The 16039-nt window shown below is 47.5% G+C and overlaps 2 protein-coding genes across 3 annotated transcripts in view; one reads left to right on the forward strand and one right to left on the reverse strand.

The window, feature by feature from the left end:
- FANCM (FA complementation group M) overlaps positions 1 to 16039 on the reverse strand; it is a 666273-nt gene that overhangs the window by 416805 nt on the left and 233429 nt on the right. The window lies entirely within an intron of this gene.
- The window catches only part of LOC138260329 (heme-binding protein 1-like), a 64218-nt gene continuing 53053 nt past the window's right edge, over positions 4875 to 16039 (forward strand). The window contains exon 1 of the mRNA XM_069208719.1: positions 4875 to 5184. Within this exon, the coding sequence (XP_069064820.1) occupies positions 4962 to 5184 (223 nt within the window). The 5' untranslated portion in view covers positions 4875 to 4961. The remainder of the gene's footprint in view (positions 5185 to 16039) is intronic.

Raw genomic sequence — 16039 nt, forward strand, 5'->3', positions numbered from 1 at the left:
ATCAGAAGGTCTGTTATAGTTTATGGGAATAAGTGAGCAAGATATATTAATCTAATTAGCGCAAATTTAAGAGGACTGTGATCCACATTCAAAATAATCGCGTGATCGAAAGAGAATTGGGGAAGATTAAAAAGAGCATACAGCAATGTTGACAATTATGTGCAATACTGTATAGGTGAGCCAACCAGAAGGCTAAACCAGAAAACGAATACAATAGTCAATTATTTCTCATTTTTTTACAGCATTAGAAAAACCTAGTGCAGTATGATGGGGGATATGCAACAACTGGTAATTAATTACACAAAGTGCCTATTGTTTGCACCCAGGGGGCACTTACTTAGTATAGAAAGGGCCGCAGATACTTGCGGAGCCCTCTCCAATATGAATTGTCCATGGGCAAGTTATGCGATCACAAGGGGTTGTTCCCTCTTTTGCATGGGGGCATGGCTTTCTGCAAACTGGGGAACACTTTGCCAATGAACACGTGCCATATTACATACACAGGTCCAAAATAAATTAACTTTCAGGAGGCTCGCTAATAGTGTGCTACATAGAATGTGGCACACAATCAATACCTGGCACCAAAGCCACACCTTTAGATTGTGGAATTTGGGTAAAAGGACCCCTCTGAAATCAGTCTGCAGTGGGTGGAGTCAGTCATGAATTCATCTCCACTAATCAAAGTGTAGACGCAAGTTCCAGCTTTTAAAGTAATAGGGCGCACTGTCCTGGTTCACACCCGCTTCGTACAGGTAAAATTACATTAAGGCACACACACTGACAATACTCCCCATTTGTAATGCAGTCCCTGGTATCTAGCTGTTTGCTGAATGATCCCAGGCTTTCAAGAGATGAATCAAGTAGGCATGGTATAGAGCAAAAAAAAAACGTTTGATGTTGTGATGGGAGAGTAATGAAGTATTTCCATTTGGGATGAACTGAGCATAAGTGAGCAGAGAGAAGCCCTTTAACGAGAAGCTAGTAGACAATCCAAGGAACAGGTCTGGTGAGGGGGAGAGAATAATGGGAAGACAGTACTATACATAAAGAGGAGGCATTCTAGGGCTGAGCCTTGAAAGGGTCACAGGGTTGGTCGAGTAAATCAACTATCGGGTAACAGAAAAGGAAAGAATGAAAAAGAGTCAGTGGAACAAATGTCAGTGGTCCCGAGTGTAGTGAGTAGTGCTGGGTGCTCAATGGTAATGATCCCTGTTGAGAGGCCAAGGTGAATGAAAAGCTGGCCCCTGGTTGGCGCGCAGAGACGACAAAGGTGAGCACACAAGGCCAATCTCTGTAGAATGGGCAGTCTGGAAGCGGGGCTGGAATGGAAACTCTGAGAAAATGTGTAAGACAGTTGAACAAGAGGGAGAATAGTAGGAGAGAACAGTAGTTATTAAGGCTGCAGTGTTAGCTTTACTTGTAAGTAGTAGAGGCAGATCAGCAGCAGCTCGGAAGCAGGAAAAATAAAAGGGAGTGAATAACAATTACTGCGGTTTGTACTAAGGGACTTATGTTGTCGGACCCGTAGCTTACAACAGAGTTCCACGTCACTTGTTTGACAATCGCTGTTAAGGAATGTCACCATTCCACGCTGCTCATTTAATTCCGAAAAGTAAACCAAACAGTCACAGGGGAAGCAACAACAAACTACACCAGAGGTGATCAGTGGGCCATGCAGGATGCAAACTGAGTGCAGATGCAGAATGTGAGGAATCCAGTATCCACACTTATACTTTTAAACTAAAAATGTAACACGCGTTGCCAAAGCCAATCAGTCTCGCATGAGACCTATTTACTTCGAAAGCCTTTTTTAGACATGCTACACAGTATTGTCGATGCTGAGCAGCATGGCTTAAAAAAAAAAATATAATGACACTGCATCATTTTATAGGCGCACACAAGTTCAACACGCATGCACACGCCTCCAAAATGACAAAGGCATTTTTCCTTTTCATTTACTGATCCGAGATCGATGAGTCATTTTTTTTTTTTTTTTAAAGCAGTGATAACAAAAATTAAAAAAGATGAGAGGGTTGCATGAATGAGTGGTGAATAACCAACAAGGCGTGGGGGAACATGAAGGAGACGTCATGCGGCAAACTGAGAAACACATGCGGAATGACCAGCATAGAGCAAGGGGGAGCACACAAGAGAGAGAATTATGAGTGTGGGAGCGTGAAGAGAAGCAAGTGGGCAAAACACAGCAACGTGGTTGTGGGAGAGAAGCACTCGAGAAAGAGTCGGAAAATACATGCACTCTCAGGTAGTGCTTAAACAAAAAAGAAAAACGTAGTTCCGAAAAGGCGAGCACAGGAAATATAAAAGCCAGACAATTAAAGGGATCGAAGGGGCAAACACAAGATGGATAGGCTGGAATAAGGAAAGCCATCGAACAGAAGACAACAACAGGAGTGTCAATAAAACAAGCCAATGATGAAAAAAAAAAGCAAGGTCCTCTAGAATGACAAACATATTTCATCATAATTATTCTATCAAATTACCAGCTCTGAACATATTTAACAATTCAACAATTGCAGTTATGTTCGCTTATCCCTTCTAAAAACGCAATCAAATGCATGATTGCCAACATGCTAGCGGCAGGCTGTGCTCAATGAAGTGAAAAAGTATCCAGAGTGTGTTCCTTTAACAGAAATCTAAGGTGGGCAAGATTTTGAGGGTTATTTGGAGCCCTCTACTTTTTAGGTCGAGCGCACACAAGCGTTCTGGACCAAGTTGTAATCTCTATGCGGGCTTCTAACCACGCCCATGTCACGCCCGTCACTTTCATTAATTTGTGGGCTTGCCTTTTAAAAATCGATTGATTCCATTTGTGAAAGGCATGCATATATCATGCTTTTTCTGGTGTTTAACCCTCCTCAAGCGCACCGGCAAACTTCTGAAAACATACGATGCTCCTTGTTTTCAGCTGGCTTCTTGACTACTTTATCTTTTCATTTCCTGCGCAGCACGATCTCGCTGGGCATAAGTCAAGCGATTTGCATGACATCAACCCTGTTACATGGATAATTGCACTGTTTTACTTTTCATTATTAGTTTATGTAGCAAGAAGAGTCCGGTTAGGAATTTACAACACTAATAGCTCTAACTCGGGCAAACGCGAGCCCCGTTGCATTGCAAATGCTTGTTAATCTACTTCCAGTCAGGACATGAGTGAAAAAAAAGACCTTACTGATGCCCATTTTGGATGCCCCGTTTTAATTTCACTAAAACACAGCACTGTTAAGCATGATATTGGTCTTGGTTCTCTACCAGCATAATGAATGCTCCTCTTCACCGGCCCCTGGTACTTCCTATGGGATATATTTAGCTCCCCCGCCCCAAGGGGGGCTGCCCCAGTTTGAAAACCCATGATGTAGAGACACTACCATCAGGACTTAGTACCTTCCCTAACAACCAGCTATGTTAAAAATACATAAATACAGTGAGTGAAGTTTGGTGTATTGTGTTACATTTTGAGTTGCATTCTGGCCCCACGTTTCAACAACTGTATGTCCACGAACTGGACGAGTTCTCGCTGTTTAAAACTTCATTTTGAAAAGACCGAGGTGCTCCTTTATGAGCGAGATACGTCCTTTTGAAATACCTATTGGTGGCCTCAGTCCCTTAGTATGCCTCCTTCGCCTGTTTCAAAAGTGAGAAATCTGGGTATCATTTTGATCCCACCTTCTCTGTTACTTAACAAATAAATTAACTGACGCCGTCCTGTATTTTTCACTCTAAGAACAGTAAAGAAAAATTATCCCTTTCCTACGTCCTGACCTGCAGAAAACAGTCATATCTGGTTCTCTCAAAGCTGGACTACTGCAATGCCTTATACGGCGGGGCACAAATAGGCATTCTAAAATATAAAAAAAAGCTTAAAAGACTCCAAAATGTCACAATAAGACGCCTAGGTCATGGTACACACCAGTGAGCGTAGTACCATCCCTCACTGGACAGAGTGGGTGCTAGGATGGCTCACAGAGGAGACATGTAGCAACGTATCTCATGCAGGGGACAGAGTGACTGTCAGCCGCTTTCACCGCTGGGAACGAAGCACGGCATCCATCATAGTACAGAGAGTGGCTGCATCTATCCTAGAGCAGGGAGTGGCTGCGACAGCCCTCCCACATATGAAGCTGCAAACGCAGCCTCTCTCCTCAGACAGTGAGTTCGTACGTGCGCCTCACTGATGAGATGGGGAAGGCGGCATGTAACATACGGCATATAGTAAATGAACTGATCTCCATGACAGAGGGACCAGTGAGCGTAGCATCTCTTCTAGGGCAGAGAGAACTATGTCTCGGAGGAAACTTTGCACGCAGAGACTCGTAAGGCAGAGTAACGACATAACCCCCTCTCACAAATGAGCTCCCTTGCAGAGCTTCTTCTAGGACACAGAATGTGTACGTCGAAAGCAACACCAATCTTATAGCAGCGTGAATACGTGAGACCCTCTGGCAGACGAAGGAGGGGTTTAGCAAGGCCAGAATGCGAACGCAGCGGACTCACTCGAAGATGAGGCAACGAGTGCAGAATGCCTCCTAAGAAAGACACGGGATCAATACTTTTCACGTTTAAGCAAGGAATGCAGACCTGGTGTAGACACTGACTGCACCCGACTATCACACTTCAGGCAGGGAGTGGGGACCCTCTTTAGGGCTGCCCTGGATAGACTGACTGCATCTGCCTCTCTCAAGCAAGAAGCAGGGAGAGCAGCGTCTCTCCGGGGCAGAGTGAGCGCCTCAACACCTCTCACGGCCGAGGCTGAGCGCTGCAGTCGCGCGCCCGGCTCCGCCCCTCTGAGCAAGGGGCGGCGCGCGGCGGTGACAGGCTCAGCCTATCCCAGCCTGTAAACATCCCCGCCCCGCGCGCGCGCGCCTCCCCACGAGACAGCTTTAAAGACCGACTCAGCCTCTGGAGTCGGGGGGCATCGGGCACTTCCCTCCGCGACTCCTGGCATGCAGCGGGAAAGATGTGGCATGAGCGGGGCCGGGGCACCCGAGCCCCCGGCCATGATCACCCTGGAGGACCTGGACAGCATGGCCGAGGACCCGGGCTCTGACTCGGCGTACAATAGCAACGGCAGCCTGGAGGAGGAGCCCATGGAGGACGAGCAGCAGGAGCGGCTCCTCAGCTACTGGCAGAACGTGGGCCGGGGCCACCAGGTGGACGTGCCCGACGGTAAGACTGCGGGGTGAGGGAAGGTGCGGAGTGCAGCTGTCAGTGCTGGGGACATGACGGGGCCCGTGAGGTCCACAGCGTGCTTCACGACTCGAAGTTACCGGTTTACAGGGAGCTAGGACAAACAGATGTCCGTGCTGGAGACGCAGTACCAGTGACACCTCCAGGGTCTCCCAGGTTGCAGGGAGCCAGGCAGGTGTCAGTGCTTAGGGAGACTTCAGCACCGGTGACACCTCCACTGAGCCTCCCAGCTTGCAGGGCGACTGACGGATGTCAGTGCTTAGGGAGACATCTGCACCGGTGACACCTCCACTGAGCCTCCCAGCTTGCAGGGCGACTGACGGATGTCAGTGCTTAGGGAGACATCAGCACCGGTGACACCTCCACTGAGCCGTGACACCTCCACTGAGCCTCCCAGCTTGCAGAGAGACAGACAGATCGGGGAGACGGCCGTAAAAATGACACCTCCACTCAACCTCCCAGCTTGCATGGAGACTGGCAGATGTCAGTACTCAGGGACACTTCAGCAGCGGTGACACCTTCAATGAGCACCCCAGAGTACCGAGACCTCTGTAGAGAGCTATCATTAAATATTTCACTGCTGGGGCTAGAGTGCAGTACCGGTCAGTTTGCATGCTGAAAGACTGACAGATGTCACTGCTGGGGAGACAGCAGTGCCAGTGACATCTCCACCCAGCATCGAAGCTTGTAGAGAGCTACCATTGATCGATATCAGTGCTGATGGAAACATCAACACTGGTGGCACTTCCGGTCAGCCTCCCAGCTTGCAGGGAGACTTTAAGATGTCAGTGCCAGATGAGACGGCAGCACCGGTGACACCTACACTCAGCCTCGCAGCTTGCAGAGAGATTGACAGATGTCAGTGCTGGGGTACACAACAGTACCAGTGACACCTTCACTAAGCTTCGCAGCTTGCAGAGAGCTACCACTGACAGGCATCAGTGCTGAGAGAGACATAAGCACCGATGGCACCCTCACTGAGCCTCCAGCTTGCAGAGACCTCTGGAGGGAGCCATCAAGACAGATTTCATTGCTAGGGCTAGAGTGCTGTACGACAACATCTCCACTGACCCTCTCAGTTTAGAGCAAATGCTGAAAGCCGATGAGGCCTTCACTGAAACCTGTACTGAGCCTCAGATCTTAGAGAGGCTTCTGTACAAAGTCAACTCAGACAGCTGTCTCTTCCAAGGACAGCAGTTCTGACAAGGCCTTCACGGGGTCCTCTACTGAGCCTCACACTTAATTCAAGAGCGTAATAGTGAGCTTCTACGGGCACCTGTCACTTCCATGGACAGCATCTCTGCATCAGCCGAACATCCATGGAGACCTCGTCTAAGACTCACACCTCACAGAGACTTGCTACTGACAACTGTCCATTCTCACACAACTCGGGATTCTTCTAAAGAGAGTGTTACTATTATTTCCAGAGAGCATTTCTGCACTGGTGAGGTCTCTACAGAGACCTCTTCTGAGCTTCATACACCAAAGACCTCCTTACAGAGTTGTCACTTTCAGAGGCAGCTTTTCCGCACCAGTGAGACATCTACAGACAGCCACCACTGGCACTTGTCACTCTGCATCAGCGAGACCTCCGCTTAGAGGCAACAGTATCACGCACAAATATAGTATGGTGCTCACGGTGAGCCGTCCATTGGAAACCACCACTGAGATTCGTTATTAAATTTAGTTTTAAAATCTACCTGGGATTTAAATGCTAGGGACTTCTCTAAAGTAATGACAGTGGTTTCCCTCAGCTGAGTCAAATTTTAGCACCAGGATTGAAACTGACCCCAAAGATATCGCTACCCCCCCCCCCCCAACGCACAATGAAAGTTCGGCATTACACCGATAACGTTCCTCTAGTAAACAATCACGTAGAGCAGTGGTTCCCAACCTGTGGTCCGGGGACCCCTGGGGGTCTGGGAAGCCTTCTCAGGAGGCCCGCGAGAGCCTAGAAAATTAAAAAATATTGACAAATTAGGTCCCCAGCTTCCAGTAATGACTCAGGCGGGGGTCCCCGGATTCCCATGATGATTCAGTGGGGGTCCCTGGGTTTCATTAATGTTAAAGTGGGGGTCCACAGAAATCAAGAGGTTGAGAACCACTGACGTAGAGGATATCTGACAAACTGCATGCTTTCAAAAAGTAATTTTTAACACACTTGGGCGACAGTGGGCAAGCGGAGAGTATCCATGATCACTTCAGCAGGCTTACATCGAGAGGTACAGGCATAGACTACAATCTACATGCGGCTGTGAGCACTGCTTACTGACTAGATCATGCGCAGGCGTAGTCTGGTCTCCAGGGCATGGATTATTCTGTCTTCCTTTGTAAACTGACATCTGATTAACGTCTGCAAATAGAGGCTTTACCAGGAATCGTTACTGTATGTGTCCAGTGGCTGATCAGGAGACAAGCACTGCTCCAGCGAGACAGAAGGAATATGCAGAAAAAACCCTGCTATGTGTCTTCACATTTGCCACACTTAGCCAACTGCAGGATGGCAATAAGAGAAACTGGTCTTCCCAGCTGCATTTCAGCTTAGGATTCAATCAAACGCACTTCATTGTAGAAGCCACCACCAGGTGATTGCTGTGTCCATGCTTAACTTCTGTCAGACAATTGGGAAGTTACAAGTATAGGTCATCTACCTGAATGAACATCGATCATAAATTCATCTTCACTTTAGGGGTCCCCTAATCCAGGTATAGCTCGTCCATCTTTCTGATATACCTGTAGCTCCCTGACCCCCACCCAAATAAGCCCTGAAATTTAAAGTTTAGGCAAGTCAATTGCAGGCTCTGTCAAGGAGTACTGAATTCTACTTTGGACTTTATATTTAGCTGTCACACCCCGGGTGTCCAGAGCTGATCCAGAAGAACTTGACCCATGCCAGATTTTCAAGATGTCCACCTAAGATAAATGTACATACAATGTAGCTAAAGAGAACCATTCAGTACTCAATTAACTTGAATACGTGGGCCACGTGGACCAGCAGTGGACACGCCAGACTTAGATGATACACTGGGTGCAACTGTGTCATCTCAATAATTATTCAATGGAGACAACTTCCTACAACACAGAACTACATTTCACAGACGTTTTGTAAACAGAACAATGTGAACTTAAAGAAACATGCGTTAAAATCGTAAATTGTTACCAGAAAACAACATCTTATTTGGGAATGCTTCATCTGTTTCCCATGGCAAAGTTCAATTAATTGGACCCAAACACTCCAGCTGCTTATTGCTATTGTGTCCAATAATCTTACCCCCTAGACAGACCAGTCTATATTCCTGGGAAGAACTTTGTTATCTAGCACCTGTCCAGCACAGATCTTCCACTAGTGTTGCATGATAACACTCTGGGAGACCTGTTTTGGTGTGTCTAAGCAAAACTGATGCTGCTGTTTTGTGTGCCATTGTTCATAAAGGAAATGAGAGGAGCATAGCAACCTTTAATGTATATACCAGATTAAAGAATAGTGGAATTATGGTTGTACTACCCCACCGTTGGCAGTTGAGCTGCAACCCGAAGGAGTAAGCAAATGACATAATTGGCTCAACGGCGTATACCTAGTTGGTGTATACCTATAGTAAAATAAACACCAAAATATAGGATCTAGTAAGACTCGTGGTGTCCACCCAGAGGTGGAGATGGTGCAATGCAAGAAAATCCACACTGGCCAGAGTAACTGGGTCTACAGTATCACAAGGAAGCGCAGAAGGTCACCCCAAGGAAAGCCCATGACAACAGTTCCACTGCCGGGATAAGTAGATTTTAGCTGCTCGTTACCACTTATCATACAGACCCCCATCCCTGGTGGATCAGTCTGTAACTCAGAAGAACAGCAAGAATCTACATGTTCACTAGAATCGGTAATGGTGCAACCGGATGATTAAATAACGAACTCAATAAAGAATGTAGCAAGAACTTATGCAGTCCACCCATCTACACTGATGGTGCAGCTGGATAATTAAAGAATCAACTCGATATAGGATGTAGTATAATGTACGCGGTCCACCCAGAAGCAATGGTGGTGCAACCTGATGTTTAAATTAACACTACAGTGTAGAATGCAGTGATAATTTACACAGTCCACCTAAGAGCAGCAATGGTGCAGCCTGACGATTAAAGAAACACCTTAGTATAAAAGTAGTAAGAATGTTATTGGTCCTCCCATAAGTCGAGAATGTGTGACTCAAAGAAATGCACAAATACCACAGTAGAGTGATCTTCGAGGTCCACAGGCATGGATGCGTTAATTTATTTCCTTGCAGTCACTTGCCAGGAGCAAATCATTTCAGCTGCAGAGTAGAAATGAAAGACACAATGCCGTTTATTTATTCTGTTTGCCAACTGATGCCTAACTTCTCCGATTATGTGGGCGTTCCCATTGCATAGTCAACGGCCCATGGGTTCATCACCCTGTGTCAGCAAGGCATGCATTTTGTTTATAGCCAATCATAGCACTTTGCATGGGAAACGCTTCTGCAAACAACTGAAGTTTGAGAACATAAAAAGCCACTGACATTTGCACAGATATTTTTTTCCTAGCTCAAAGACCCCCCCAGGCCACCACTAAAGTGAGAACGTGGTAACTTGCCTCAAGAGTGGAATGATGTGCCCTGGAACAAATCAGACAGAAATAACAGCGCTACCAGCAAGGGTCAGACAAATGTAGGTCGTCAGGCAGATCTATGGGCACTGTGCCTCAGATAGTCCATCCCGCGGCTTTTGCGCAGAGAGCCACCACTTTTCAAAACATTTATTATCAAAAGGAAATGGAAACAAACATTGGCAAAACCTATAGTTCTGGCACTGTATGGTGCTTCTTTGGCTTTGCCAATACTTCTTTCGTTTGCAAATATTTTTTGTATGAAGACATTCAAAACATAAGCGATATATATATATATATTTATATTTCTTTTAACCTAGTGGTGGTCATCACTAGGTAGTTATATTTCGGACCTAGATTCTATAGAAAAATACATTGTTTTTATTTTGTTTTTTTACTTGCCTACATTTTGGTGCCTGTTGACAAATCTTCACAAAATGTTCCCAAAAAATACGATGCTTACGTCAGCTTTGGGGGTAATCCATCCAGCGGAGCACGAGAAAAAGTGGGGGTCCCAAAACATGTTTTCTCAATGTTAATTTCCATAGGGAAATTGAACAGGAAGAGCAGCCAAACCACTGGATGAATTTACACTAAATTTGGCAGAAAGCTAGTTCTTCGTCCAGGAAGCGATCTTTTTGTGATTTGGTGTAAATCCGTTCAGTAGTTCTTGAAATATAAAAGAAAAACCAAATTTATATATATAGGGATGAGAAGGCTCCATTAACCCTCCCGATCTCGTACTGAGGTCCGATTGGCTGCTACCACTTCAACAAAGAAGTTTTGGCAACCATCCTGGGACTTTCAGGAAAAAAGGTAAAAAATAAGAAAAGGGGCCAGGGTAGGGACCGCCTGACCCCATAGCTCTGGTCAAAGAGGGCAAAAAAGTAATTTTTAAACAAATCCGCAGTTAAAAAAAATTAAAAACAAGTGCGGTCTTCTGTGGACCACCACTCCGGGACTGGGAAAAAAAAAAACATAATGAAGGGGTCCGTCGTGGGCCCTGGGGCTTACTATAGTTGAGGGGGGGGGGGGGGGGGGGGGGGGGGGGTGGAGGGATGGGCATTGGCCCCCTTCTTCCCCCCCTCAAAAAAAACAAAAAATTGAATATCCTAGGCCGGGTCCCAGGGAGAGGAGTCACTCAGGCTGAAATCAGCCAGGGGAGGAGGCCTCACAGCCCCGTCCTCCAATTATTGAAGGCCAGGCCCTGGGGGATGGGGTCACCGGGGCCGGTCTTTGGGGGGGGGGGGGGGGGGGGGGGGGTGCGCAGCTTCAAGGGGATTTAGTCTGTGCAGCCCCGCCCCCATGGAATTGTAGTGGAGCCCCAGGGGATGGGGTACCCGGGGCCGAAATCGGTGGGGGGGGGGTCATGTAGACCCCCTCCTTACTGAAGGCCCTGCCTCAGGCCGTGCAGCTCACCCCCGCCCCCCCACCAATGGAATTGTAGTGGGCCCCAGGGGGAGGGGGGTTCATACAGCCCCGCCTCCCTAATACTGCGCATTTACCCAACGAGTTAGCACTCACTAACTAAGCAGTAGAAAGTGCTCCAGTTGGGTAGACATTTTGTGCAAACTGTGGACTCTTGTTGGATAAAGGAGCAGGTAAGTTTCCTATCTGGCCATGAAGATCATTTTACAGAAAATTAAACCTCAGCACGAAGCACTTACAAATATAAACATAGCAGGTGCCCCATATGAAGCACCACTTCTGGAAAGGATAAATGGTCCTAACTCCTGGACTTGGCAAAGGCAAAGCAAGTGTGTTTACCCCGCGTTTCCATGTTGAAAAATCATCTCAAATCCTTTGTGCAGGTGAATGCATCTTTCATCTATTGGACCGCAATCAGAGACTCTCACACCCACATAGATCCTCTAGCCCCCACTCTCACACCCAGACACTGTCACACTCAGAGACACCCTCTCACACCCAGAGAGACAGGCCCCGCGGATGGCCAAAGGTGTGCAGCGAGGGGTTGGCTGCTGAGACTGGCCACAAGCCAAGCCCTGCAGCAAACCCCTGCCGTACACAGCCTTTGGCCATGCACAGCCTGGGGTTGGCTGGTTATAGGGGGTTGGCTATAGGGCCTTTGGCCGTGTGCGGAGGTGGTTGGATTAATGTACAGTAATGAAGAACAAGTTACTTACCTTCGGTAACACTTTTTCTGGTGGATTCAGTATGTACCTGTGGATTCCTCACCTTTGGAATTCTCCCATTGTGCCAGCACTCAAAAGATCTTTTTTCTTTATAGCTCTCCACGTCGAAGAGGAGGTTACAATGGAACACGCTCAGCATGCGACTCCGTCTGACGTCATCGGAACCATAAGTCGTTTACGCTGGTCTGCCAACATCGCAAATACAGCATGTGCAAACAACTCAATAATTTATATACATTTATATATAAACATTGTAAGGAAATGCCTTCCTTTGCATGGTTACCCCCTCCCCCGACTTTTTTTCTCCTTTTGTTGGTGCAATTATGAATGAAAGTGTGCTGGGACCCTGCTAACCAGGCCCCAGCACCAGTGTTCTTTCCTTAAACTGTACCTTTGTTCCCACAATTGGCACAGCCCTGGCACACTGATAAGTCCCTTGTAAATGGTACCAAGGGCCCTCTTGCCAGGGAAGGTTTCTAATGCTACAGCATGTCTCATGCCCCCCTAGGAACATTCAGTCAGCACATGCACACTGCCTCACAGCTTGTGTGTGCTGGTGGGGAGAAAATGACTAAGTGGACATGGCACATCTCTCACTGCATGTGGCATAAGTAAGCCACCCCTCTAGCAGGCCTTACAGCCCTAAGGCAGGGTGCACTATACCACAGGTGAGGGCATAAGTGCATGAGCACTATGCCCCTACAGTGTCTAAGCAAAACCTTAGACATTGTAAGTGCAGGGTAGCCATAAAGAGTACATGGTCTGGGAGTCTGTCAAACACGAACTCCACAGTTCCATAATGGCTACACTGAAATCTGGGAAGTTTGGTATCAAACTTCTCAGCATAATAAATGCACACTGATGCCAGTGTGGGATTTATTGTAAAATACACCCAGAGGGCATCTTAGAGATGTCCCCTGTATACCAGTCCGACTCCTAGTGCTAGGCTGACCAGTTTCTACCAGCCTGCCACAACCATACGAGTTTCTGACCACATGGGGTGAGTGCCTTTGTTACTCTGTGGCCAGAACAAAGCTTGTACTGGGTGTAGGTGCTTCTCGCCTCTTCCTGCACGAACTGTAACACCTGGCGGTGAGCCTCAAAGGCTCATGCCTTTTGTTACAGCACCCCAAGGCATCCCAGCTAGTGGAGATGCCCGCCCCTCTGGCCACTGCCACTACTGTTAGCGGCAAGGTTGGAGGAGATAATGAGGAAAGCAAGGAGGAGCCACCCACCGGTCAGGACAGCCCCTAAGGTGCCCTGAGCGGAGGTGACTCCTGCCTTTAGAAATCCTCCATCTTGAGATTGGAGGATACCCCCAATAGGAATATGGATGTGCCCCCCTCCCCTCAGGGAGGAGGCACCAAGAGGGTGTAGCCACCCTCCAGGACAGTAGCCATTGGCTACTGCCCCCCAGACCTAACACACCCCTAAATTTAGTAGGGGCAACCCTGAACCCAGGAAATCAGATTCCTGCAACCTGAAGAAAGAAGAAGGACTGCGGACCTGAAAGCCTCGCAGAGACGACAAAGACTCCAACTGACTTGGCCCCAGTCCTACCTGCCTATCTCCAGACTCAAAGACCCTGCACAGCGACGCATCCGACAGGGACCAGCGAACTCTGAGGACTCAGAGGACTGCCCTGAACCCAAAGGACCAAGAAACTCCCGAGAACAGCGGCACTGTTCGAAAACAGTAACAACTTTGCAACTTTTTAGCAACTTCCAAATAACTCTCTCTTCCCACCGGAAACGTGAGACTTCTCACCCTGTACCAGACACCCCCAGCTCGAGCTCCAGAGAACTAACACCGCAGAGAGGACTCCCAGGCAACTACGACAATGTTGTGAGTAACCTGAGTCGACCCCCTGCACCCTAACAGCGACGCCTGCAGAGAGGATCCAGAGGCTTTCCCTTACCGGGACTGCCTGGTAACAAGAAACCCAACGCCTGGACCAAGCACTGCACCCGCAGCCCCCAGGAGGGAGAGGAACCACCTTCCAGTGCAGGAGTGACCAGCAGGCAGCCCTCTTCCTAGCCCAGTCGGTGGCTGGCCCGAGAAAGCCCCCCTTTGCCCTGCCTGCATTGCCTAAGTGACCCGCGGGTCCCTCCATTGCTTTGAATAGCAAACCTGACGCCTACTTAGCACACTGCACCCGGCCGACCCTGTAACGCTGAGGGTGTGTTTTGTGTGCCTGTTTGTGTTTCTCCTACCCCCCCCCCCCTCCAGTGCTCTACAAACCCCCCTGGTCTGCTCCCCAAGGACACAGGTACTTACCTGCAAGCAGACTAGGACCGAAGCACCCCTGTTCTTCATAGGCGCCTATGTGTTTTGGGCCCTCCTTTGACCTCTGCACCTGACCTGCCCTGTGTTGCTGGTGCAGTGGCTTTGGGGTTGCCTTGAACCCCCAAAGGTGGGCTGCCTATGCCCAGGAGACTGACTGTGTAAGTGCTTTACTTACCTGAGAAACTTCCTCAAAATTACCTCCCCCAGGAACTGTTGATTTTTGCAGTTTCCACTTTTGAAATAGCTTATTGTCATTTTAACCTAAACTGTGTGTACTACTGCTTTGAATCAAAGTTCTATACTTACCTGTTTAAAGTACCTTGCATTTTATGTACTTACCTCAAATCTCGAAACTTGTGGTTCTAAAATAAATTAAGAAAATATATTTTTCTATATAAAAACTATTGGCCTGGAGTTAAGTCTTTGAGTGTGTGTTCCTCATTTATTGTGTGTGTACCACAAATGCTTAACACTACCCTCTGATAGGCCTACTGCCCGACCACACTACCACAAAATAGAGCATTAGTATTATCTAATTTTGCCACTATCAACCTCTAAGTGGAACCCCTTGACTCTGTGCACACTATCTCTCACTTTGAGATAGTATATACAGAGCCAACTTCCTACAAACATACATTCTGTATATACAATTTCCAACATATACAAAATATATACTACAGTTTCAGACAGGCCACGGGGAGGTGGGTGGGTCAGTGAGTATTCCAAAGGTAGATACTGTATCCACCAGAAAAGGCATTTCCAAAGATAAGTAACTTGTTCTTCTGATGGATACAGCTACCTGTGGATTCCTAACCTTTTAAATAGAGTTCCAAAGCAGTGCCCTATTCTGAGGTGTGTCCCGTTTTACCTGTATCAAGAAATCCTGTAGCACCCAACAGGCAAAACGGATGTCCCTCCTCACTTCAGAGTCCAAGCAGTAATGCTTTGAGAAAGTGTGGAGAGAAGCTCAGGTTGCTGCATTACTGATAGACAGTCCTAAATTCAGTTGTCCTGTCCTTGTAGAAGCTCAAGACTCTCTTTGGAGCCAGACGGTAAAGCCTTTCCTCCTCCTTACAGGGATGGGGAGGACGGTAAAAGGACAGAAGGGTGACGGACTGCCCTAAATGAAAAGAAGTCACTACCTTTGGCACCCCTGGTTCTCAAAACAACCTTGTTGGCATGGAAAGTGGTAAACAGGGGTTATATACTCAGAGCCTGCAGCTCACCAACACATCTAGCCAACGTGATTGCTATGAGAAAAATTGCTTTAAACGTAAGGAGCCTCAAAGGGCAACTATGTAACAGTTCAAACGGTGTACCCATCAGGTACATTAAAACTAAATTTAAATCCCACTGAGGCATTATAAACGGAGTGGGGGGAAACATATTAGTCAAAACCTTAAGAAACCTTAAAACTATAAGGGGACTTAAACAAAGAGTGTTGGTCAGGTAAACAAATAAATGCAGACAGTGCAGGGAACTAGCCCTTCACTGTCACAACTGCACAACCTTGCTGTGCCAAGGAAAGAGTAAATTGCAAAACATTGGAGAAGTGGGCCTTTAAAGGGTCCACATGTCTGTCCTCACACCATTTGACAAACTTGGCCCATCTACCAGCATAGACAGTTTTGGTGGAGTGTCTCCTGGCTGATAAAATAACATCCACCACTTCAGGGGGGAGAGAAAAGGAATTCAGGTTGCCCTGTTCAGTCTCCAGGCAGGTAGGTGCAGACTCCGGAGATGGGAGTGTAGAACCTGCCCCTGCGACGAAAGGAGG

This window comes from Pleurodeles waltl, chromosome 9, assembly GCF_031143425.1.
Source record: "Pleurodeles waltl isolate 20211129_DDA chromosome 9, aPleWal1.hap1.20221129, whole genome shotgun sequence".
Classification (NCBI taxonomy): Eukaryota; Metazoa; Chordata; class Amphibia; order Caudata; family Salamandridae; genus Pleurodeles; species Pleurodeles waltl.